This window comes from Amblyomma mixtum, chromosome 3, assembly GCF_055824585.1.
Source record: "Amblyomma mixtum isolate Tamu chromosome 3, ASM5582458v1, whole genome shotgun sequence".
NCBI lineage: Eukaryota > Metazoa > Arthropoda > Arachnida > Ixodida > Ixodidae > Amblyomma > Amblyomma mixtum.
In genome coordinates this window covers 76,466,826-76,493,148 of record NC_143014.1, presented here as the reverse complement: position 1 = coordinate 76,493,148, position 26,323 = coordinate 76,466,826, and the positions used below count along the sequence as shown (strand labels likewise).

The window sequence follows — 26,323 nt, the reverse complement described above, 5'->3', positions numbered from 1 at the left end:
GAAGGAAGAAACGCCAAGGCCCCTTGGAAACACGTGCTTCATAGACGGGCGCGGATTTTACGATTCTTCGTTCGGGCTTTCCTAGGCTTCTCTCGTGCAGTTTCAGTTGCAACACCCGAACGGTGCTTGTGACGTCAAAGTTCAGCATATGTCACATGAGACATGAAAAACTGCGATTATATCTCTAAATCCCGCTTGCCTGAAGAGCCGGAACGACGATGAAGCCTGTCTCAAAAACTTTTTTTCGTGCCTCGCGTGATGGCTCTGACATTTGACGTCAGAGCCATCGTTTGGCTATTGCAAACGCAACGTTCGGACCCATCGCCCTACAGCGAGAGGGTCCGAACGTTTGCGGTCTGGCGCGCAACCAATGCGCAAACACAGACTCGTAGAACAGAATTTTAATGCATGTACAAACATGACGCGTAAATAATGTACCCAGGGCATTCCCACACGTAAGCAGCCTGAAGTGTCTGCCGATTTTTTTTTTTTTTAAGTATAAGCGCACAAATCAACACATTAAATTCCTCACACGTTCCTTCCATTTTTCCTGTTCTAAACTGCAGCGACAGCGAAGTCTGACAAATCGAGGCATCGGTCTTTATTTACAGTTGTACTTTAGTGGTCTTTAGCGCGCGCGCTTCAGCCTCCGCCATCGCCATGCATCTCAAACGCACGTAATCAACCATACCGCCGCCGCCGCCGGCCTCGGGTGACAAAAGTGGAAAGTAGGGTAAGGTGCCTCGATCAGCGTTCCTTGTAGAAAGTGGCCTCGGTAGCCGGAAACTGCTCACGTCTAGCCACCATGACTTGTTTCGGTTTTCTGGCCAGCGTGCCGCCAGTGCCGCTTCCACCGTTTCTGCGCGCAAACATGATTCCGTCTGGCGTTCGTCTCTGACGCTCGCTTGCACAGGTTCAAATGTTTACACCTGCAAATTACGCTCGAAGCGAGCGGAGGACGGGATGCACCTATGCTGCGCCAGAGCACTACGTTCCTTGTTGCTTTCTACGTTGTCTTGTTTAGCTCGACGTTCATCACGAACAAGGTGAGTCTTCGATATCTTCGTAAGCATATGGTATCTGTGGGTCGTATGAGTGCGAGCGTTGTAGTGCCATTTGCTTTAGTGGTCGCGAGGCTTTCACAACCAGGATTTTGTTTACTTTTGTTATGGATAATTTTATCTGCAGATGATTATTTACGGGGAAAGTTGAGGCTGCTGCGGGGGGAAGCTGTGATGTGCTGCTAAGATGAAGATCTACCAGCCTGTGATTTTTCTGATTTTTCCACAGTATGTACTCACCATAGAGAGATTCGCCTATCCTGCGATCTTTCAGTGGTAAGCGAAGTTTTTCTGCTCTTTGGCATCGCACGCTTGGGCTAGTTGCACTTTCTTGTTCCCGCGCGGAAGTAGTACGGAAGTTTGTGTAACGATGCCTGCCGGGCCTGGACTTGCCCAGGTAGGTCGAGGCAGACCACATGTGGGCGATTGTTTTTAGCCGAGCGCAAGGGAGTGAGATGGAAATTCGGAACGTTTGCACGCGTGAAGACGCTTGATTTTCGTGCACAGAGGCACCAGGAGATGCTGAAACGTGTTCGAAGTTTTTTTTGTTTTTTTCAACGAGACAGCCTGACAACCTTTTTTTCTGAGGTTAACAAGCCTCGGTAGAATAAATAGCCGGCTTAGTAGCTTTGAAACGCAGCTCAATGCCTTTATAAACTTTCATGTCGTGAGAAGCTTTGTTTGCTTTGGTAATTCTTTGCATCATCTGTTACTTTTTATCAGCATATAATGTAGTTGCAGCAGATGCAATGGGGTCTGGTGTAAAACTGCCTGTGGGAAAAGAAATAAAAAAAAAAGTTTGAAAGCATGAAGCAAGGAAATAGGAACAACATGCAGGATGTGCTGTCTACACAGGTATTCAGGGAAGGGCTAATGTATGAGGTTGCTTAACAGAGTACTGAGCTGGTGCATAAACAAGTAGTTAATGACAACCATTTTTTAGCACAGGATAAGTTCATGTTGTGTTTAGGCTGCATGTTATTCAAGGCACTTGTTCCTCTAAAGTGCTTTCATCTTGTTCTCAATTTTATATTAACAAATTTTTGCATAATGCTCAAAATTTGTTTCCTTTAATTGCTGCTCAGCTTTCTTATATCATTGTCTCCATGGCCATTCACAGCTGGCAAGTCCTGGTGGCTGCTGTCGGCTTTGTTCTAGCTGCTAGCTGCTGCAGGTGGAAATGGCACATGCAATGTCTTATGTAAGTAGTAGTGGTTGTTCGTCAAGCTGGTGTACTAGCCCAGTAAGCATTCGAAGCACATTGGAGGAGTGATCAGTCACAAATAAATGGTGTATTATTGAAACTGCAGCTGTACTGAAATCCCTGGCAATAATCGCATTTGACCTTGCTCATCAAATCAGCTGTGATGAAAAGTGCCTTGGCAAGTGTGAGTTGCCTGACTCACCATTGTGCCTCAGTGTATGTGGAGTTGTGCTGCTAAGCATGAGTTCATAGATCTGATCTCAACTGCACTGAGCACGTTTTTATCGAGGTGAAATGCAAAAATGCCTGTGGGCTGAAATTTTGCTGTGCGTTGGAACACCAGGTACCAAATTAATTTTGAGGGCTCCACAACAACATGCCACACAGTAAAGGTGTTGATTTTTCACCTCAAGAATAAGCATGAGCTGCCTGTGAAAATCCAGAGGAAACATATTTTAACAGATTTACTATCAAGGCAGTGGAAATACTCACCACATTAGCTGAGTGGGTTTGGTGCTCAGCTACTGATCCTAAGGTCGCAAGATCGAGTCCCAGCTGCAGTGGGCACACTTCGATGGAGGTGAAATGCAAAAGCTTCTGTGTGCTGTGTAATGTCATTGCATATTAATCCAAAGTCCTCCACTATGGCATCTTTCATAGCCCATGTGCCACTTATACCCGTGCCACACGCGCACAAGAAATGGCAGTAAATGCTTAAGGCCTTAAGTTTGTTAATGCCATTATTTTCGGAGTTGGTGCTACACGTCCACTTTTAATGCCATTATCGAAAGTGGCGATGACGATAACACTTGCAAGGTAGTCAAAAGTTTCATCTTAATATAAACATTCCTAATGAGCAGAATATATCGGGAATGATGTTCAGATGTAATGTAAAAACGATTTTCCAGAAAATACGGCTGTTCCTGCTTTACAAGTCGAAAAGGTAGCCATAAACTCGCATGTCAGCACAGAAGTCGAGAGTACCAGTCAATAAGGCTGGTTAAAATGGCGCTCTTCGCATCGAAAATGCGGTTTAGGTGCCTCATCTGGCTGAAAGTTAAGAATTAACCATTTTATAGTGGGCTAGGCAGTTGTAACTGACAAAGCTGCATGCTTTTCTGCGTGTGGAATGGGAACGAGAGTACACATTGCACGGGCGAATGAGTTGTGGCGAACTCAGTAGGTCGCGAATGGCAGTAAGGCTAATGTCACTAAATTTATGCGTGTGGCACCGCACGAATGCCATTAAAACTTAAAGCAGTAAGCACTTAATGGCATTAAATCTGTCCGTGTGACACGGGTATTAGGCGCATTAAGTTGGGATGTGGCGATCAAATCGCTAAAATCGCGAGAAAAAAAAATTAATTTTAGAGAACAACAGATTTGTTATCTATAAGGTCTTTTTAATTATATCTTGAAACATTTCACCCGAGAACAGCCCAGAAAGTGACTTCAAAAATGTTTTTGTGACCGTGTCCAGCAAAACACTGGCTGAAATCTCCATTAAAATATACCTAATTTTCTAAAAAGTGTTTTTTGACCTGTCTGCCCTGCTTGCAGAACACATAGCATCAGAATGGCATCACAGATCTTCATTCAGTTCGTTGCATTTTGTTCCTTGATAATTTCCATATGCAGTGAGATTCCTATATTTCTGAATTACTTTCTCATTTTTTCACTCTGTCACTAATTTAACATAATGATAATGAGTGCATTATGCAAGCATGGATGTAACATTCTGTGCAGAAATGAATCTGGCTGTTAAAAATATTGGGGGAATGCCGCTACATCAACCATTTCTTTGGGTAAAACTTAAGAGTGAATCTAGGCCCCTGCCATGTTTTGTTGTCACTCCAGGCATTCTGCAAGTTTGGTATAGCAATGAAGCATATAAAGATATATAGTAAATATCAAAACTACTCGAGATGTTTCAGTGAAATTTTGTACTAAGTATTCAATGGACTTTCAAATAAGCATGCCAGATTTCATTGTTTTACGCAAGAAAATAAAAAATTTTGCTGCCGATCGCCACGTCTCTCCTTAAACCACACCTACTACCACAAGACAATGGAAGTATGGCATCTGTGGAGTGAATATTTTATTAGCATGTACACAGCTTTGTTCAGCCAAATTTTCTGATTGGCTAAGAGTTTGGGGAGCTTTAATTAGTTTCTTACAGGCACAGAACGAAAAAATACAATATGGTTAGCACAAACCAGCCAGCGTATGCAGATTGGTTGGCATGAACTTTAGCAGTGCCATTATCGCTAGCTGGTCTCGGCGATAAGTGGCCAATAAGATTCTGTGATTGTGTTGTACAAGGAACTAGCAAGCAACAAAGATGTAGTGACATTAAAGGAAAGCCGACAGCATAATTGAATAAGTCTGTGCATGTAAGCATTGTAGCCTGGCAAGAGCAATGGCGAATTTGAGGTGGCCTTGCACTTGACTTGCATCTGGACACATTCAGCTCTTTAAACCCAGCAGCAGATTTTCTAGAAACATAAAGGTTGTAGCATTGTTAACAGCCAAGTGTTTTATTTTGTGACTAAAGAGCAGTTAGCTATCAAAAAAGCCAAATCCACTACTTTAAAGTTTGCTGAAGAGGTGTGCTGAATTCCTGAAGCTGTTTTTTTACAATGCTCGGTAAATGTTTCTTGCAGACTCATTATTCATGCTTGCTTGTTTCATTACTGGATTACTCTTGGTGCCTAAATGCTCATATACAACTTGCTGTTTTGAGCCATCTGTGTTGCGCTGAACTTCTGATAAATTGAACGAATTTCAAGGCACCATCGTATTCATTTGAAAAGGAACCTGCTGTATGCTCGAACCAACTCGCTACATAATTGAAGAATAATGCCTGCATTCATTTTGCTTCATGGAACTGTATGGTGATTGTGGCTTTACTTTCTTAAAGTAGAGCAAACAGTTCTGAGGATTGGGATCAATTCCAACTATGCAATGCATGCTGGCACATTTGCTATATTTAGTTTGGTATTTTTGGGGGGGGGGGGGGGGCCTGGGGAGGTGTCAGTTTTTTGCTTTTCTGAAGAGTTGCTGTCTTCACCGACATTGAGAGGAAAGCTCCAATCCTCCCCTCCTCCCTCCTCAGCACAGACTTAAGAGTTGCTGTGCCTGGGAAATTTCTTCTAGTTTATAGGTTACTTTTTTGGCCCTGTAGACCTTCCACAGTTCACACAGGCGACAATGTTTTATGCTGTCCAGAGTCTCCATTTCAATAAATGGTACAAAATTTGGTTCCGTATTATTTATGACTGTAGTGAGTGCATGTGGCTCCTGATCAAAAACAATTTAGTCACATTTTTTGCATATCCCTCTATCTTAAAGGGACACTAAAGGTGACTTTTATGCTTTTGTTGTTCATAAAACATAGTAGTTAGAAGTTTATCTTCCTTTCTTACATAGGAGGAGGTGAAACTAAATGCTGTGGCAACAGCGTAACAATGATGCAGGCTCCTTTAAATAACTGACAGCACAAGAGGAAGACTGTGGCTACACAGCCTTACATGAGGTTACAAAAAGGCGAAGATGATGGTTATACTACATTTCATAAAATTACAAACGAAGATACTTATCTCTTTAACGACAAAGTAATACATAAAGTGAATTACAGTACTCACTCCTAAATATATATTTAAATGAACAGTTCACTGGCCACATATGTACTCTCGCGCTTAGTATGAGTTACACCGCACGAGCGCCCGGGCAGGCACTAGTGCAGTGTAGCTCATACTGAGTGCGATAGTACATCTTGAAATAATAGCGAAATGTTATGGGATGCGAGCAAAAGGACACAAATAATCATTGGAAAAGCACAATGCACATAACTCTGTGAGCAACTAACAGAAAACTTAATAAAATTCTCACGCAAAAATTTTTATGGCAGTAATCCTGATTCATGGGTTTTTATTTGCAGGTTATGTCAAAATTGTCCTGGTTTAATCAGTGTTAGCATATTTGGAAGGTTATATCATAAGAATTTATTCGTATAGTAGGCTCTTGATGTTGGGGTAAACCAAATTTCTCTGTGTCTTGTGTCCAGACAGCTAGGGTTTTCTTCAAGGTGTACAAGCAAAATGAAGGGATTATATGGGTGTTTCAAGTGAGGTATATAACATAGTACAAGCTAGTAAGAATATAACGCTAATATTGGAAGAATATCAAACTTTATAAAAATGTTTCTGGTAACAGGAGTGAATGGTACATATGCATTTCATCGCACAGCTTTTTTCTGAAGCAAACGTAACTTATGAAGTTTTGTTATACCTGTTGTGCCTCAGACTATAGTACAATATTGAATATGAGAAAGTATTATTGCCTTATAAAGGGATTATTTTTATTCTTGCTGAAAGATTGTGCCTAAACAGTGCTAGTATACCTAGAGCTGGGGTAACCTTTGGGACCTTTGAACAGGTGTGTTCTATATGTGTATTTCATGTTTAATTACTCGGAAGTGGTAACTCGTAGTGTTTTTACAGACTCAGCGAGCTCTATAAGTTGATTATGGGATATGGCTTTAGTATGCATTGATTTTTTTTTTCCCTTAGGGCAGAACAACATAATTTTTGTCTTTGCCGGATTTATTTGCAGATAATTTGCTTCTGCCCATGAATTGAGCTAAAGAGCATTGTTTGTTTTTTCAGCGTGTGCTACTGAAGTAGCTGCAACGAAAAAAAAAATGTCATCAGCATACGCAAGCTGTAGAAGATATAATTTATGTAAATAAGGTAACACCCCAAGTATGTTTCCTTGGGGCACTCTGGATTTTCTAGGAAGGGCAGAAGAAGGTGCCATGTTTACACCTACGTACTGAGGCCTGTGTGACAAGTAGAATTCTAATAAAGTTAGTGCAACACCACTGATGCCTTATATATTTAATTTAAAAAGAAGAATAGTATGATTCATGAGATCAAATGCCATAGTGAAAACCAATATAAATGCCCACGGTTAGTTTATTTTCTATGATTACCTTCAATGTAATTTCTTTCTCTGTTAAAAGTGTTGTTTCAGTGAATCTACCTATGCTTCCTAAAGCCATGATGAAAACCAAGGAATAAGTGATTGTAATCAGAATATGAGGTCAATTTAACATGCATTATTTCCTCAATGCCCTTATGAAGTATGGAAATCAGTTGATAGTTATTAAAGTTTTATATTAAAGTTTTATCTCCATGCTTAAATGTTTGGCTTATTCGGCAGTCGGCAGTCTGCATTTCCTTGGGAAAACACTAATAGGTAAAATCAAGTTATAACTATAGGTTATAACAGGGCACAGTGCATCAAGAACATACTTGATGGGCATTATTTGCATATCATTTGAGTCCTATGACTTGCTATTCATGATGTTATTAATGCAAGTGAAAATTTCTGCTTGATCAGTGGGAACTAAAAACAGGAACTGCATGCTATTATTTCCTCGTACATACTGAGTGTAGTTTCCGTAGACACTCCCAATGTATTAACTGTGTTTAGTTTGCTCAATAAATAAGGGGTTGAAAGCATCTGCTGATGAAGCACCGATAGCAGTTTTTCCTCATGCATAGAGGCATCAAGAGTTAATGCATGAATGCTGAGGTGCAACAGCGATTTCAATTTGAGGCAAATTATATAGGGATGTTGTGAGTGTTTATCATGCAACATGTTTTTTAAGTAAGCATCTTTAGCGTGCTTCAGTTTATGCATTGGTTTATTTCGATAGGTCTTCAATTGTGCATATATTGTTAAATCTTTCGTTTTTACAAATTTAGCAAATAATTCATTTTTATGTTTAATCTTGTTTGGTAACTCGCTTATTAACCAGGGTTTTCGTGCTTTTTTCGGTTTCTTTACTTGTACTAGTGGAAGTGTGGATGGTATAGCTCTTCTAATAGGCTGATAAATTTCAAATAAGGGGTGTTACTGTCATTCAATTCGTAGACAGCATCCAATGTTTGCTGTTCATTTGCACCGGAATGACTCAAGGCAAAAAGGATTAACTCGGCTATAAACAGATGGCACTGTGTTTCACTTGATCAAAAATGGCTTATCTACCAGTAAAAAAATCCCCAAATGATTGCTCGTGCCAGTATAGATAGTTTCAGCTATTATTGTGTCAATGTTAACATTAGTAATAAATGCATCTAATAGAGTAAAACCTAGTTCTGTGATCCATGTTGGATAAGTGGTTACATTGGATAGTTCATATGCAGCAAGAGCAATGGTGAGCTCATTCTGGTTATGCGTAAGCACAAGCATGTTCACATTCAGATGTGCGCTCTCTGTTCTGTAACATGTTCGAAAAACTCGTCTGAGAAGGTAAACTAAAAACTAAGAAACTCAACTAAAAACTCCAGATGGCCGTCTGTATACCACACAGAATAAATGATTAAAGTAGCAAAAAGTGAGCACTCAGAATCTGGTGTGACAGCAGAGAATTTGTCTTGAGTGTCACAGACAAAATGATCTTTTACTAGGATAGAAGCACTACCACCTCCCTTGTCCTGACGATTGCAACAGAAGCATTGGGAGGCTACTCTGGCGGAGACGACGACAAATTAAGGCTTTTATGTCTCTTTTCATGTTTAGCAGCAAAAGGTGCTTTCATTGCTGAGATGTTGAAGTCACACTATTTTTTTTTTCCACCACTCTAGTTCAAACTTGTACTGTGTGATTGAAATAAAGTGCTGTGGAGTTGCTTTAGTTTTCGATGTTCAGTTTTTGTTTTTGTCTTTTTTCTGTGATAAAAATTATTAGCGGTAGCAGTGTGGAGCTTACCTTAACGTTTGTATAAATAATACTGCATCATTGTTTTAGTTAATTTCAAGATGCAGTCAATCTTTTTTAAAACGGTTGTTCCACTTGTTCTATATGCGCGCATGTTACTGCTTTTTGAACGTGACATCTCTTGTCGTTTTGTTTTTGTTGTTGTTTTTATTCAGCGATATGCGCTGTTAATTTGTTAAATGTTTTGACGTAACCTGTTTGTTTCTTTTTTCCATGAGCTTCATTTATATCTAATTTTTGTGTGTATTTACAGCTGTATTTTTGTTTCACTTTCATGTGTAACCGACTCCCCTCTGTAATGCCCTCTGGCCCTGAGGGTAATGAAATAAATAAATAAATAAATAAATCTGTTTTTTGAGCAAGAAATCTCACCTGATATCACTGTAGCGCACTTGTGGGAATGGCCAGAGGTGACAATGCATGTCTTATCTTTTTTTGCTCTTTCTAGCGTATTGGAGCTTTATTTTCTATGAAAGTAGCCTCGTTGTCAGTAGAAAGTGGTAAGGCTACTTCAGTTTGTCATCATTGCCCCTTTATTCATGGTTGCTTATGTGATAGGTTTGTTTTCAGCTTGTCTTATATCAAAGAAAGTTTCAAATTAGTTTTTCTTTTACGGGTTTGTGTAGTGCAGCGCAAAAAGTTGGGTCATTTCAGGAAAATGTGTATAGGTGATGGGCTTACGCTTAATTGTCATTTGCTTCAGTGCTATTGCTTTTATAGCAGTGTGTGACTAACGGAGGGCTCTCAAATCTGTGTGCTTCATATTTCCTTGTAATATGTTTTTCTTTTTTTCTTCTTTTTTTGCAGATTGACATTTCAGTACATATGGAAGACTATTCCATATTATACACTCAGCATATATGCTGGTTCTCGGGCCCTTACTGTTCTTGTGAGTCACAGTTTTGGGTATCTTGCAGTTTGTAAAAGTCAACTTTTTTCACACTGCTGAGGAGTTATCAGCCTAGTATTATGAAGAAAAATGTGCCTGAAGATTTCCCAGAATATTAATTAGCAAAATTTCTTAACATAACCCAGGTAGTAGTGTTAAATAAAAGATAAGCACATCTTAAGCAGTGGTTATTTCAAAACTGAACCTGGTGAATGTTCTTTTTGAGTTATCACTTGCTTTCAAGAGTATAATGTCTCTCTCTGATCGTGCTTTTTTTTTATCCTGACCTTTTTGAGTGATCTCTTTTCGGTGATTTCACTGCACTTATTCTCTCTGTCTCACTTGCAATGCTTCTCTGCATAGTGTGGGGATAAGTGTACATGGTGTGGGGATATGTTCGATCATCAATATAGGGAAAACTGTTTTGACAACAAGAGGGCCTGTCCACAGCCACAGCTGTTCACAACATTGGTTTTGAGCTGTGATGGTATGTAGGTTTGACTCAAACTTGGACTGTTTCATGATTATAGTTTTGTGAAAAAAATTTGCCACTGAGGCTTTGTGCAGCCCAAGATATGTGGCTTTATGGTTTGTTTATTTTTTTCCTTTTTATAACATTATAATTAAGTGTGCCCATTTTGCACATCACTATTTACGTTGCGTGTTTATATGTTATGATGTGGTTCATGTAGCCTTGTTCGACTAGAGCACTTTAGTCCATGGTGAAGCCTGCCCTGTTATTGAAAGCAGGTTTTTCTTCTTTACTATATTTGATGTACCTCTTGTTGCTTTATAGCCTCTGTCCATATTCTTGGGCATCCACAATTCCTTACTTCTTGTCCACTGTAGCTTGGATCTTGACTTTGGGAAACAGGTTAGATCATGATCTTTTTTTTTTTCTTTTTCTCCTGGATTAGTATATTATAGCATTGAAGCGAGACACTGCTTGTGGTACACATTTCTCATACTTAACCATGCTTATGTACTTGAAAACTACATACTGTTTTACATAGTGCCTGTGCATGTTCCATCAACACTAATACATTAATGATGAAAATGCTTATAATGGCCCATACATTGGGCTTTGCAGCCTGTATTACTTCCTTTGTCTTGTCGTAGCCATGCACTGCATGTAACTTATTTCACCACAGCTGAGATAGTGGAATGTTGTTTTGCTTATTGAGATTGGAAAAGATTATATTTTGCATAACTACCCTTACAGAGTGTTTTCTTCAGCACCAACCCCAAGGACTTGGTCGCATTTGCTTCAGTCGCTGTGAGCAGCGTAATGCTTGTTACCACTGTTCCAAGAGTAAGTAAAGAAAGCTTATATGGCACCTTTTCAAAACCTTTGCATTTCTTTGGGATTTTAAGCTCCACTGTATTGTTTATTCTTATTATTGGATTGATACTCTTTAGTTTTGTGTTCAAACTTGTGTGTTTTTATTTTGCAAGCTTTCTGTTGGACAAACCAACTTAATACCTTAAGCGGTAAACTCTCAGCTTCTCTTTCTTGCCATATGACTAGTTATCTAGGCAGAGCAAGTTTTAATAGGTTGCTCATTCTGGTTCTCTTTTTATTTTGTTTTCAGGGATTCGGTAGTGCAATGTGGTGGATGTTGCTTCATATTTGTTGCGCAGGCAAGTATTGGAAACTTTTCAAAATGAACCAATGACACTGATTGCAGTTTTTGATGTGTGTAAAGATAGTGTTTGCTTCATGTGTGTGCCATTTTATCCTTTTCTTAGTGTCATCTTTAGTAACTGTATTACCGTACATTTAGTGTACTGTTATTCATATTTTGCATGGAGATTGATGTTTTCTTGTCTGTTCCAGGAGTTATCCTTTCAACTGAAAAGTCTTCGACTGTCTGCATTAAGACTGAGTAATGCAAGTAGCTGATGGCTGAAGCATGTTCGCTGTCTAATTAAACGTTGGTTTATTGCAGTGCATTCAACCGACAGATGATATATGCCATTGCAAGGTTTGTTTCTCGAGCTGTGTTGCTTATGGGGACCGGTTACTCTATCTTTACCCGGTGGTACTAGATCTTATTTTCAATACTGATGTTTGATTTAATGTTTTTTTTTTCAGTTTTATTTTATTGTTGCCTGCAAGTTATTTGTTGGGTAAGCATCGTGATGCTTATATGTATGTGCATTCTTTTCTATAAGGGGTAACTGGCCCCCCCTGTAATGTCTGTTGCTTTCTTGCAGGTGATTTTCATGCGGTTTTCCAATACCCATACCTTACATCTCCTGGGTTCTGTTGGTCATTCGTTACAAGGTTTTTGTCTTCATTTTACATTCTTTGCATTTGTACTTTATGCTTATGTGCAGGCTCATTAAATGTTGTCTTTTTCAGTGCTGTTTTGGGATGTTTGCTGTTAATACTCCACCCCAGGATTTTATCGTTAGAAATGGTGCACATCAATCAAATTGGCCTAGCTAAGGTAATTGTCTAAGAACCTATCCTTTAGTGAATTTAGAGCTGTTTGTTGTTGTTTGCGCACCAATTGTTTCACAATATGTATGTGTGCTTACAATTTACGTCAAAAGTTTATGGAATGCGATTAGGTAAAATGAATTAAATTTCTTGCATATTAGATGCATTGCTGAAGATTTAATGGTGCACTGCATGATTTGCACATGCTCTATTAAGCTAAATTTATCTATTCCAAGCTATGCGCAAAGATGGCAATGAAATTAATTTTTTTTTTCCTGCATATTGTGTTCTATAAGCTTTTGACTTTTGACTGTGTCTTCTTGTGTGCTTAGTGTCAACAGTGCTTGCTTGGCAGCTGATTAATATAAGACATAATACAAGGTTTCAGTCAGAGTGCAGACAGTGCTACAGAATTTCCTTGTGTCTCTTATTTTTAATGTATAGCTCTGCTCTGAAAACGCGCTTATGAGCGTCCCATAACTGTTTTAACTTAAGGAGGGATGGACAAACGTGCTTATGCAAAGAAGCTAAAATTAGTTCCGTGATAAATGGTATAGTTTGATTGAAAAATGTTATGCATTGCAAGTTGTGTCAACTAGTTTTTTTTTTTTTTAATTCTGTGACTTGTAGCTTCTTAAGATATGAAAACTTGTAGAAAAAAACTTGTGTTTTCCTCACTAAAGTTTTTCACAGTTTATGCGAGTTTTCTATTAACTCAGCGCAGTTCAGCATTTGATATAATTGAGTGACACTATAAAAAAAATTGCTAACTTGGCTCCAGAAACAAGGTTATCAAAATTAAACAAAACCTGGGAATTATTTTTTCTATTTATTTGCTCTGTTGTTGTGGAGTTCTGGTAAAAAAAATATTGTGGCTCTAAAACTGTGTTGCTTGTATGGAAATCACCAAGTTGATATATTGTGAAAACTTGTAATATTGCCAAACTTCGAGCGGCCAAAGAAAATAATTTTCGATTTTCATCAGAATTTCACAGAATGATAGTCATACTATAGTAAATCTATAGCTGTCAAAACACATTGCATGGTACTTTTGTAAACAGAACATACTAGTGCTACTTCTGCTTGTAGGAGTATATTAGCAACACAAGGAACTGTTTCAGCTGTGTCATCCACGTCACTGTATCGCAGGTTATTTTGTGAGTGCGTGTTGTGCGTGCACATTCATTGCCTTTGTTTTTGTTGTGTAAGTTACTTCTTATCACAGAGGCATGCTTCTCGCAGCAGTGATTGCTTTATGGTTTATGGGGGTTTAACGTCCCAAAGCGCCTAAAGCTATGAGGGACGCCGTAGTGAAGGGCTCTGGAAATTTCGACCACCTGGGGAACATGCACTGACATCGCACACTGCTGTTATTAACAGTAATATCAATAGCAAATGCACAGAATTAGAATATCAGCACACATGAACAGCAACATGCCGGCTGCAAATATTTATATTATATTGCTGCAGTGATGAACAGTAATATGAATATTTGCATTCTGCATGTTGCTGTTCATGTGTGCTGATATTCTAATTCTGTGCATTTGTAGTACTAGTTCATCTACGTGGAAGCAGCACAGGCGTTCATTGCAAGTTTGCAATGTTTAAAGCAGCAAGAACCTCGCATTCCAAATCAGCTAAATTGGTAACCATCTTGCCTTGTGCAATGTTTGAAGAGAGAAAATTTTGTATTTTATCTAAGCTGTATGAGTGACTAAACATTTGCATTGCTCATTGAATGTATAAATGTCTTTGTGCAATATTTTTCCTTACTTTTCTTAGGCAGTTGTGTCAGCAATTTCTATATTGTCATTTGGAGTGCCTGTGGTGCCACGGGATTACCTCTTTTGGTAAGTTAGCGTATTAATATTCGTGAATACACTACCTCATACTGTATTTGTACACCTTTTGGGACTGTAAAAACGGCTTGTCATTGCAGTGGGGTCAGTGAAAGCGAATTTGCTGCCTTGAGCACATGGTAAACATATGAAGTGGCAGGCTCAAAGTGGTAACTTTTTATGCGATAGCATTTCGGTTGTTGTCTTGCAGTTTCCAATTTCTCTGTTTCAGAAATTCCTGGATTGGTCAGTTGAGGTCAAGTGACCCCATTTGACGAATCTGGGAGCACTACCAAATTTGCAGCCGTGCAAAGTGGCAGTTAAATTAATGAATGGCCGCGAGAGGTTGCTCGGGAAGAGCAACTTGGGTCTCACCAGCCCCCACTGGTAGCTAGCTTTGCTTGAAACAGCCACCTGCTGGGGCAGTGGTGCGCCTGTAGTGGTACGAGGATTCCCTGTGATCTGTAAATGCGATTGAGTGGGTCGTGACATCATCAACGCCACATGATCTCCAGTGGACCAATCATAGAACGCTGCCCAATTTGAAAATCTGAGGAACATCAAAATTTGGAAGTTGGCCCACCGACAAAAATTCCAAAGGACCCCCAAAATTTTGGAAGTAGGCCCACTCCAGAAAATGCATCAAGGTGGATAAGTGGATGGGACTAGTGTAATCCCGTTTAATAATCCAATGGCAGGTACTTGCGCATTCTAGAAGGTGATTACTCACGCACACCATGGTGCAATTAAATCATTTCCGACTAGAGTTTTGGCGGGAAAATCGCAAGAACATTAGACTCTCATTGTAGACACCATAGCAGGCAACTTAAAAGCTATCGCATTTTTTTCTTTAAGAATGTGGTTAGGAAGGCCCCCCAAGTTTTTTTTTTTTTTTCTGCATAGCACTATGTTGTTGCTTTTTTTTTTTCATTCACACAGGACAACACTGTCACTTCTTGCTGGCATGTTTGTTCCGAAAGCCACGGCTTCAGATGCTGACAGATGTGTCCTCTCCAACATTCGGCAGTCGCTGGAACATGTCTGATTGGCACCTCCATGTATTTCTTTACCTGCCTATTCATTTTGTTTCCTAGTACTTATTGGGTAGTCAGACTTGTATCCAAAATATGTGCTTACTTTCTTTTTTTAGCTGTTGGGTGCAAGCATGTCTGTTATGTAATATTGTATGGAACAGCGCTAACCTGTAACAATCGTTCATCAGTTTAAGACATTACTGTGCCTAGATGGGTGCATTTTAAGCCGTATATTATTTTATAATTACTTGAAATATGTTTTGGACACTGCTTTTATCCATTTTATGCAGTCTAGAATTTTTTTTATGCTATTTACACAGGCGAATGCTGTGCCACTACTAAATGTTTAGTGTCACAGCATTTGATTACTGGATGATATCTTATAGTAACTTATTTGCAGCTGTTCAATTGTGATTGTGAAGAGACAGCTATTGTCACTTTGTGTTTAGTGTGCCAGAACTTATTTGTTCTGTAAGTAGTCAAGGTTATACGAGCTTATGGAGTGTACTTGCAAGGTAGGCACCTTGTATACGTGTCCTGCTTAAGTACATCATATGTTCATTGCTCTTCATGGTTGCTTTTATCTTTTGCTGATGTGGCAGTGTTTGTCTCTCATTACTGATTTTAGTAGCCTTCGTTATGTCATGCATGTATGACACGTTCTGAAGCAACGCCATGTCTGTGCTGATGCATTTACCCTTATTTACTCAATTTGCTCTCAGCTTTTCTGCATTTACTCAGACATGCTGAGCTGGCTTTTGAGCCCTTTACGAAATGAACAGCCTTGGACAAAAGTCTTCAGGCCCTATGGTTTTGCTTTTTAGCCGTATAGCAGCGCTGTTAAGGTGCCCCTAAAGACCAAGAGGTGTTATACCTTTGTCGCAAGGGCACTGCTAAAGCCTTTGACAATCGGATCTTTATGTTCGAAGGCACACTGTGTGCAGCCATAGAGCACAAATGTCGTGCCTTTGCCACTGAAGGCCTTGTAGACTGAGGCACCTGTCTGAACCTAAGGAGCGGCCTTCAAGAACTATAGGGAACCATAATCCCAGTACCATCAATGTGCACAATATTTAAAGCAAAGATGAGAAAATCGAATCAGCTAACAGTGTTGGAAAACATCTTATGAATACAAAAAAAGGTTTTCTGGTTTTACTTTTAAGAGCGTTAGCTGTTACTGCTTACGTTTGTCAACGATGCGTCTGTCTGCAGGGAAGGTCAAATTGACCAAAACAGCAACCACATGACCACGCTATATCACATAGCAATAGTGGGTGTGTAGCACCTCAGTTGATACCTATACTTTCGGTCCATTATATAAGTGCCAGTGTAGTGGCCATCGAAGTGGGACCCCCTCCCCCGCGGGACCACCATTTGCATAAAATTTGGGGGCCATCGGTCTGAAGCAGAATGTTCCAAGTAGTGTCAAGTGGCTTGGCATGTTCCTGAGGATAAAATTGCTAATTGAGATGAAGCCCAAAATACATGTGGGATTCGCAATGACGACCTTTCCGTCCCAAAATCATGCCACGGCCACTCAATGGAAACCTCCCAGTGCGTCACCATTCAGCGGCCGTGACCGTGTATTCCGAGGACCGTCAGACGGCCATTATGGCCGAACCGTTTGTCGCAGGGGGTTCTGGATGGTGTCAAATGATTTGTCGTGTTGTGATGCACACGTTTATAAAATTTGTTAGCTTATATAACGCGGAAATATACCGGATATAGTGAAGGTGGCTGTAAATCGCAGTAGTAGTGCAAAATCCATGAGGTAGATGGCGCTGCTTTTGTCTTAGAAGGGATGCTTCTGGTAAGGAAACATCCGCGGATGTTTGGATTTGGTCTTCTCCACGTTTGCTGAGCATGCTGATGTAAACACTTGAAGCTCCCATAGCTTACGCTCTTAAGTCGAACACTGAGGCAGTGTTGGTGGGGAATTTTTTTGGATGGCTGTTTGTATTTATTGCTCAGATCTCAATGCATTAAAATGTATTAGAAACTTCGTAGTGCCCATGGTGTCCGTGATGATAAGCAAAACCTGGTGCTGCTGATTACAGAAGCTGTCGGTAGTCCTTTTGTGGAGATAATACAATGAAATAAATGTTTAAGCTCAGTGAATGAATAAAATTTCCGACCTTCCCAGGGACGCTTAAGTTTGATATGAATGTTTCCCCTTTGAGCTGCACCATGTAACTGCGTCACTGCACTTTTCAGGTTTTGCTCCTTTGGTTAAAAGAGGCACCTTTGCTGGAAAAGGCATTCGAGAAGTGCTGTGTGAGAGGGGTATTAAAAGGCAAAGACATGGGTTCAAATCACCTTGTCGAGATGCAACTTTGAGGGGTGCCATAAGTCCTTCGATACTTGGCTGGAAAACAAACCATGTGGCCCGAAAACTTTTTACCTAGGCTGTACACTCGAAAGGAAAAAATGACGTGCAGCCCTTAAAGCACCTTTTTATCATGTGCAAGAGGTGCCCCAGGGATGGTACTGTGCTGTTTTAGCTGTGTTGTTGCCTGGGAGTAATTATACATTGGAGCAAATATGCCCAGTTCTTGTCGGTGGAATATTCCCTCTATCCTTAAAGGGACACTGAGGAGAAATTGAAGTTGACTTGCATCGACAGAAGACCAGCTCCTGATTACAAAAACGCCACTCATACTGACAACAAAGCTCTTGTAACGTAGAAAAGAGCAAGAACCAAAATACAGGTATCGCCGCCACAGGCCAAACTCGCAAGTACAAGCTTCATGACGTCATAGGACAAAACAGTGTTGCTAGAACCAATAGTTCTAGCAACACTAGGACACGAGAATACAGGAAACACTGAGGCGCAGCAAATGCATGCGCAAATCTCCTTGATGTCGCCAGATGGCGCCACGTACCCGACAGCTGCAGACAGCTGCTGCAGCACCGGGACCAATAAGCGCCTGCTCACAGCGGTATGGGGGCTCGCGGTATTCCGCTAACGGTAACAAGTTACACGGTATGCTAAAGGTGTCTATTTGCGAGAACTTCGTTGACGACTTCGAGAACGGGATATATTGTAACGCTGGCAAAACGCCGGTGCAAACGTAAACGAAGCGACGGCCGCAATAGCCGATAGATGCCTTCAACGTGCGGCCGCCGGTAGCTTTCTTTTCGGCTGCTGCTGGGCCGCACTGCTGGCAGCCAGAAATCACGGAGTCTACATTACGTCATGTGCACGTCATGTTTCACGTCACCTAGTCCTGTGTCGTCATAGCAGAATCCCAAGTTTGATTCAGAGCGGCGGGAAAGACTTTTTCAACTTCGAATCCAAATTTCTTAGAAATGCATCTTTCGCTGCCGGCCAAGTGGCAACAAAGCCATGACATGCCGAACTATCGGAGTTTGCTATAAAAAAAATATTAATAGAGCTCTCCTCAGTGTCCCTTTAAACTTTCATCCTGGTAGCATACAGAGGAACTTGCTGCTCACTGTGGCCATATCGCCTGGAAGCATACATGGCTTTCTTTAATGTTGCCATTTTCATGCCATCAGTGCTGCTTTGTTCTCTTTGCTCGTAGTATGCATTCATGTCTTGCTCCTCTCTATCCAGCCCATTCGCTTGTGATGTCAGTGTGCTCCGGGACGTCACATAGCGCTTCGGAATGTGGTAAGGATTACACTTATACAAAGCAGAAGGTGCTAGACTCATGTTTTATTTGTGGCCTTTGTCTACCTGCTGCATAGGGCAGCACATAGCCTGGCTTATAGGTTTGTGGACTCATGGGTAACCCTGTGTACTAAATATGTTTGCTCACCATGCAAAAGGAGTGGTTATATTATCAGCTTTATGCTTTGGTCATATTTGTATTCTTTCCACAGCTCCAACTTTTGTCTTTGAAAATGTTCAGAATATTATGGTGGACCAGGATGCATTTGTATGCTTTTTTATCATATTTGCATTCCACTTGTTAACGAACATGTGTATGCTTGTGTCTGTCATTGAAACTTAATTGCTATTGCAATCTTCAAAAAATGCTTCGTTGACTACTCTCATCCATCTTGGGTGAGCAGGTTATAAGAAAAGGAAAGTCGCAGGAACTGTCTCATTCAGAGTGGGTGCCTAAACTGCACTATGAGGGAAGAGCTGGAGTTAAAAGTGACGCAGTGACCATGCATGGTCTAGGCTGAGCATTAGAGGGTGCAACCCACTTCTGTTCATGTTATTTATGGAGGCTGTGAAATGTCCTGTGCCCGTTACCTGCCTTTCATGCAGTAGCTGTTTCAGTCTGCCTTGCGGAAGTGCCGAATAAATGCAACAACTGTAAAAAAAAAGTACCTTCTCAGGTTGCAGCTTCGCGTCAAAACTGTGCTCCCACAGAATATACTTTTCCTAACACACCCAATTTCCTTTTGTGCCTTGTGGCTCACTGAAGCATTTTAAGAGATGGGTGCTTAAAGCTGCCATCATGCAGAAGCATGACGCCTATGCAGTTTGAATCTTGAGACGTAAATAATTTCCTCAGCATGGCAGCAAACGTTGTACTTTAAGGTTGTGTTGTGCAAAGAGAACAAATGCTGTTGCAAGCATTGCTGTAAACTTGAGTGTCAACGCTTATGTGGTTTGTCTATATGCGGTTTGGCTTAAATTTATTTTGTGCTTGTTCTGTTACATTCTCATTTCCAGTAATTGTTTTTACTGTTTTATTGTATATGCTGCTATCAAGGTTTTTTCATCTATAAACATTCATTTAAAGCTTTTTGTTCTTGGTTCTTCTGGATCTTAGCCTGTGGACTTGGTCCTTGAACCACCTTGTTTAGTATTTTTGGTCCTTACCCAAATTTTTGCCTCAAAGGCCCACGGTGATATAACTCAGAATATATCATCATAGCTTCTGCTTTATCAAGGTACTCTTCCAATGCTAAGGGACCAGGAAAAGCTTTTTCTCCTCCCATTTTATGCACGGGGATATTTAGTGCCTGTGAAAACTTGTGATAATTTTGGGATTGCAGTGTAGTTCAGCTGACTCTCCCTGCCTTATAAGCTGGTGTACTGCTTGTGCCATTTTTGTTATTAAGACATTTTCTGTATTACAAATAAACATGTTCAATTTTTGTATATTGTGTCCAGTTGTGCCATAGGTGTTTTTTGGCAAAGGATTTCAAGTAATTTCTTCAGTCTCATGCTCAGCAGAAAGCTCCCACAAAATCACAAAATTACCTGGAAGCACTCTTCTAAAAAAACCTTCACTGGTGTTTATAAGGCTTTGATTGGCATGGTGCAGTAACTATCTCAGCATAAAAAAACTGGAGGGGACACTTAAGCTCCACCATAAGGGCCATTTCATAATTGGTCATTCTGTACTTTACTTTCACAGGTCCCTGCGAGTCGTACCACTCCTGGCGCAGTGGTGCAGTGGTTAAGCGATGCGCCACTGCCCTGCGATGGCAGGTGCTGCCACCGGTGGTGCTTGAGACCCAGGTCGCTATTCCTGAGCAACCTCTCGTGTTCAGTCGTTAATTTGACTGCCACCTGCCCGAGTGAGCAGTTTTCTCGCGGTGGGCAGCTTGTGGTGATGTCACATGGTCATGTGACCTAGGTGAGCCACCTGCCTCCTAGGTTGCCCTGGGGATTTTTCGGTCGCAGCAGAAGACACGAATGGCGACGGCGGCTTTTCTGCGACACGGGGCCCTTGACATTGTCGCGTTCAAATTTTTGAGTACACAGGCTGTTAACAGGTGATTTAGATGGGGTCCCCTTTGCACCACAATCTCAGTTTTGCCACACTCCTGGATTGCAAGTCATGCCTGCAGCTAAATTGTTTCTTGCTTTTGTTGCCTGCCGAAAAGTGTGTGCCACATTGAGTCACCCGTGGCAGAGGCCTGTCTAGAGCTCTCGAGTGGCCAAAGGAAACGCAAGATATTGAAGCAGATGCTCAAGTGCAACTGCATAAACATACAAGCTTGCGGCAGTGACTTACACAAGCACTGTCCCCCTTAACAGAGCAGTTGTGCTACAATTTCGCTTTATTCTGTTGCACACCACTCTAGCACACCACAGGCATGCTTGCCCCTGTACTGCCTGCACCCTCCATGCATGCATGCACCGCGGCTTGCACAAGGAGTGCAAGCTGCATCGCTCGTGTAACGGGAAGGCTAAGTTTCGTTTTGATTGGCTGCACTAGCGGTCACTGTCGCGCAGCTAACATTCCGTCCCCTCTGGCAGTCAGCGCCTTGGTCGGCTAGTAAAGTTTACGAAGTGTGCGCCAGCGTTTGGGAAAGCGGGATTTTTTTTTTTTTTTGTCCCAGCTGGCTAGCATATTGATGTGTCTATGAACACACGTGCCTTGCCAAGTAAGCTTGATCGCAGTGTTTTAACAAACACCGCATGCCTGGATATACAGCGCTAGCTGTGCATGTACACCCTCTGCCAAAGTTCAGAGCCAGGGGGGGGGGGGGGTTGGGCCATGCCGTGTGGCTCGTTCTGTATCCCCCGTGTTCCAGATTTCTTGAAGGAAAGAGAAGTTCTGGTTCTGCCTTCCAGGGATGCAGTAAGAGCCTCACTACACGGTTTAGAAGCAAACCCCATGGGTTCAACTTTTGACAAAGGCTGCGGCGCGGTGCCTTTCTCGCAACATGTATGGACCTTTGTGAGGAGTTTGCAGCAATTCGTATGCTACCCAAAAACTGGTTGAAACAAACGCACCTGGGCGGCTCAAGAACGATCCGGCTCCATGAACTGCGCGCCTACAAAGTGGCGCAGGTGCATGTGTGCCTGGCATTTGCCGCCATCTGTCACTGGCGTGAGCTATACGCATGCGCAGTAGAAGCTCGCAGTTTGTTTTTAGTATAGTCTTCAAGGTCACTCTTCAGTTGAGCCCAGATATTTATAATTATTGGCCATGTTGAACACGCTGATTATCCTCTTGCTATTCATGTTAAAGATAGGAAAGTCACCTTGTATATCGAACTCCAATTTCACCGTTCGTATCATGCCAGGTTTTTCAAGGAAGGTGATCTTTAATTTTAAAAAACAGGGTTATTGAGGTAAATAGAAGCTTTGTGCGGCATAGTAATGCCAGTGTTGGCGAATGTCAGAAAAGAGGAGAATCATCTGAGCTAGTGAAATAATTACCTAAATTCTAATAGCTTTTTAACTATTACAGATAGGCACCTGATTGCAATCGGAGATTTGCAGCCAGCCGTTAGTAATAGCCTAATCAGTTTTTAGAATTTTGAAAACTCGCGGCTACATCATGCCATATTATATGAGCTTTCGAAAAGCATGCAGGCAAAGCAACCCCTTCAGTTCACATAACGAGTTGAAGTAGCCAAATTTTTGTTCAGCCACAGCGCCGAGGGTAATCGCGTTTTTGAAATTCTAACTGGTATGGCCCCAATTTTCTATTACTAACGGCCGGCCACAAATCTCTAATTGGAATCAAGTGCCTATCGGTAATGATTAAAAAGCTATTAGAATTTAGTTAATCATTTTTCTAGTTAACATGATTGCCTGCTTTTTGACATCCGCCAACACTGGTACAACTATCCCTCACAAAGCTAAACTTCTGTTTACTTCAATAACCCCATTATAACCCCATTTTTTAAAAATTAGTGATCACCTTCCTTGAAACACATGGTGTATATACAGGGTGTCCAAGCTAACTTGGACCAAGCTTTATAAAAAAACAGCGTTTTTCACAACTGAAACCGCGTGAATGTGGATGTTGTTAGGGTTTATCGAAAGTTACAGCGCCATTTTTTTCGCTCGTCATATTTGAGTAATTAGTCGAGATAAATAAATTAACTTTTTAAATATTGCTTAAAACGTTCAGGCGTCAATAGGAAAGTTGTGGAGCTACACAAATATTCTCCAACCCACGCACTTCCAACGAGATGGACTAAGCGTGGCCGCTTTTATTCGAAAAAAAAAAAACGAAAGCCCGCGGAGTTTAAAAGATGCCACGTGACAGCGCGCTCCGTGCGCCCTGATGCGCCGCGATTACAGCACTCTCATCCGTGTTTTGTAAAAAGCATCACCCGTTTCGCGCCTTTCGTGCTGCCCAAGACAGGGCTTCGCGTTGTGCTTGGTTCTGAGATAATTGTCAGTGGGTTCGGGCGGCAATTGAAAGAAAGCGCGGCTCCTGTTTTTCAGCGTAATTGACACGACGTTATCAGGCTTGTTATATGCGTCTTTGCTTGTTGGGATCTTGCTCCCAAATTCGAACTCATGTGATTGTCATCGTTCCTCCGCATGCATTCTGCTAACGTGACGGAGCGATTATCGCCCAAGAAACGGGAGCCGTGCTTTCTTTCAACTGTCGCCCGTACCCACTGGCGCTTATCTTGGAACCAAGCACAACGCGAAGCACTGTCTTGGGCAGCACGAAAGGCGCGAAGCGAGTGATGCTTTACAAAGCACGGATGAGAGCGCTTTCCCTGCTCCGTGCGCATCCGGGCGCACGGAGCAGGCTGTCACGTGGTATTTTTTTAAACTCCGCGGGCTTTCGTTTCCTTGAATAAAAATGGCCACGATAAGTCTATCTCGTTGGAGGTGCCTGGGGGGACAATATTTGCGGATCTCCACAACTTTCTTATTGACTCCTGAACGTTTCAAGCTATATTTAAAAAGTTAATTCATTTATCTTGAGTAATTATTCAAATAACCCTAACAGCATCCACACGGTTTCAGTTGTGAAGAACGCTTAGTTTTTTTTATAAATCTTGGTCCAAGTCAGCTGGGACACCCTGTATATACCGGGTGTCCCAGCTAACTTGAACCAAGGGTTTAAAAATGAAATATTGGAGTCAGGAGAGTGAAACTACCTGCATATTGGTGATAGGCATTTGGCGCACCACGGGAAATTTTTTGTATCGCAATTACTTAACTAGTAATTAAGATAATTTTTTTAAATTTTTTAATATTGACTTTAGACACTAAATGTGATTCGCAAAGTTGGAGAGCACTTTCAGAAACCCGCATTCCATTATTCGCCATAAAGAAAACCTTACGTGTACCTCTTTTTCCGAGCTCGAAAGAAAGCCCGCGAAATACAAAAAAAATCACGTGACGAGCACATTTGCGCGTCGCGATCGTGCTGCTCTCAACCGTGCTTTCAGTGAACGAAATCAGCTCCGGCCTTTATTCGACGGCCCCGTTGCAGCGGCAGGCCGATATCTTGGCGGGGGTTTTTCGTCCGCGTCAGCTAGTTGGCACCCGGCGACGACGACTTAGTCCCAATCTGATAAGATACTGAGATGGCGAGTCTGCTTTGTCACTCAGAAGCAAAAGAGAAATACAGGGAATAATGTTTCGCCGCGAGGTGTTGGCGGCTGTGTGTTGCAGTTTCCTAATGAGGATTTTGAAAGCTGGAAGCAGCGGTGAAGCACAGTTTGTCGTGTGCTCTTCTTATGCCACTCTCATGCGAGACTGAATCTTTGGTGTAGTGATTACTAGCACTGCAGACATGCCGTTTACAAATGAAGAGAAAGCAGACATGGTTCTGGCTCTAGGTGCATGTCATGGGAACAGAAGGCGCGCTGCAGACCTTATGCAACAATGGCACCCAGGCAGGCGGCCAAGTTCAGTAACGATCCTGCGTGCCTTCGAGACGCTGCGACGGATGGGCAGTTTTACGTCCACACGACACAGAGCACCTGTTTTTGACGAGGACTTCGAGACGCATATTTTATCGCTGTTCGCTCTGGAACCCCAAGCAAGCGTGCGCAGCGTGAGCGAGGATACCGGAGTCTCCAGGTCATCAGTTTGGCGAATACTGCGCAAACACCGCCTGCATCCGTACCACGTACAGCTTCATCAAAATCTGTTGCCACGGGACTTCCAAAACAGGACCGATTTTTCTAATTGGATTCTGATAAAGATGCAGGACGACCCGGATTTTTTGAACAAAGTGATATGGAGTGACGAAGCTAGTTTTTCGCGCAATTCACAGGTGAACCTGCACAATGCTCATTACTGGAGCGATTCAAATCCCTACTGGGTTTTACAGACGCAGTACCAGTGGTCATTTAGTGTTTGGTGTGGACTTTTCGACGGTAGTTTGATCGGGCCTGTGTTTTTCGACCAGACGCTGACAGCAGATCGCTACACCAATGATATCCTCAGAGGACCCGTTGACGACTTCCTTTCGGATCTACCGCTCGCCAGGGCCACAAATGTGTGGTTTCAACACGATGGCGCCCCCGCGCACAGCAGCGCCAAGGCTCGGACCTGGCTCGACGCAGCGTTCCCGCAGAAATGGATAGGACGACTAGGTCCCGTGAACTGGCCAGCCAGGTCTCCTGATATGACACCTCTGGACTACTTTTTGTGGGGTCATATCAAGGACAAGGTGTACAGCACACCAACTTCCACACCGCAAGACCTTAAAGACAAAATAACGGAAGTCTGTTTAAACATGCCTGAGGCTGTCATACGAAATGCAACGGCTGATTTGGTTACAAGATGCCATAGCTGTATCGTCGCACAAGGTGACCTATTCGAGCACTTTTTATAATTGGTAAGAAACCGAAATGAAATGGAGTCAGGACAACCGCATGCCACGGCTGTCATCGCCGCACAGCCAAGCCATAAACCGCCACTTTTATTTTCTTTGCAACTGGCAAATAAAACTCCTCTCATTTGAAAACTTCGAGCTTGGCAGTCTTTATCGCGACTGCAAAGCGCAGCGCACTCGCTGCAATTTACACCGTCACGCGCGAACTGGCTGACACGGCCGAAGAAACCACCACCAAGATATCGGCCTGCCTCTGAAACGGGGCCGCCGAATGAATACCGGAGCTGATTTCGTTCACTGAAAGCACGGTTGAGAGCAGCACGATCGCGGCGCGCGAATGCGCTCGTCACGTGGTTTTTTTTGTATTTCGCGGGCTTTCTTTCGAGCTCGAAAAAAGAGGTACACGTAAGGTTTTCTTTATGGCGAATAATGGAATGGGGGTTTCTGAAAGTGCTCTCCAACTTTGCGAATCACACTTAGTGTCTAAAGTCAATATTAAAAATTTAAAAAAAATTATTTTAATTACTAGTTAAGTAATTGCAATACAAAAAATTTCCTGTGGTGCGCCAAATGCCTGTCACCAA

At 41.9% G+C, this 26,323-nt stretch overlaps 1 protein-coding gene across 1 annotated transcript; it reads left to right on the top strand.

The window, feature by feature from the left end:
• The first annotated feature begins 476 nt into the window (after positions 1-476).
• LOC149350663 (UDP-N-acetylglucosamine transporter SLC35D4 homolog) lies at positions 477-20,341 on the top strand. The gene is made up of 14 exons (XM_089579753.1): positions 477-1,046; positions 1,291-1,337; positions 2,182-2,262; positions 9,859-9,940; positions 10,737-10,814; positions 11,163-11,252; positions 11,533-11,581; positions 11,778-11,826; positions 11,890-11,925; positions 12,036-12,070; positions 12,158-12,227; positions 12,306-12,393; positions 14,169-14,236; positions 15,164-20,341. The coding sequence occupies exons 1-14, from the start codon at positions 972-974 to the stop codon at positions 15,267-15,269; spliced, it is 954 nt and encodes a 317-aa protein (XP_089435879.1). The 5' UTR covers positions 477-971; the 3' UTR covers positions 15,270-20,341.
• The last annotated feature ends 5,982 nt before the right edge of the window (positions 20,342-26,323 follow it).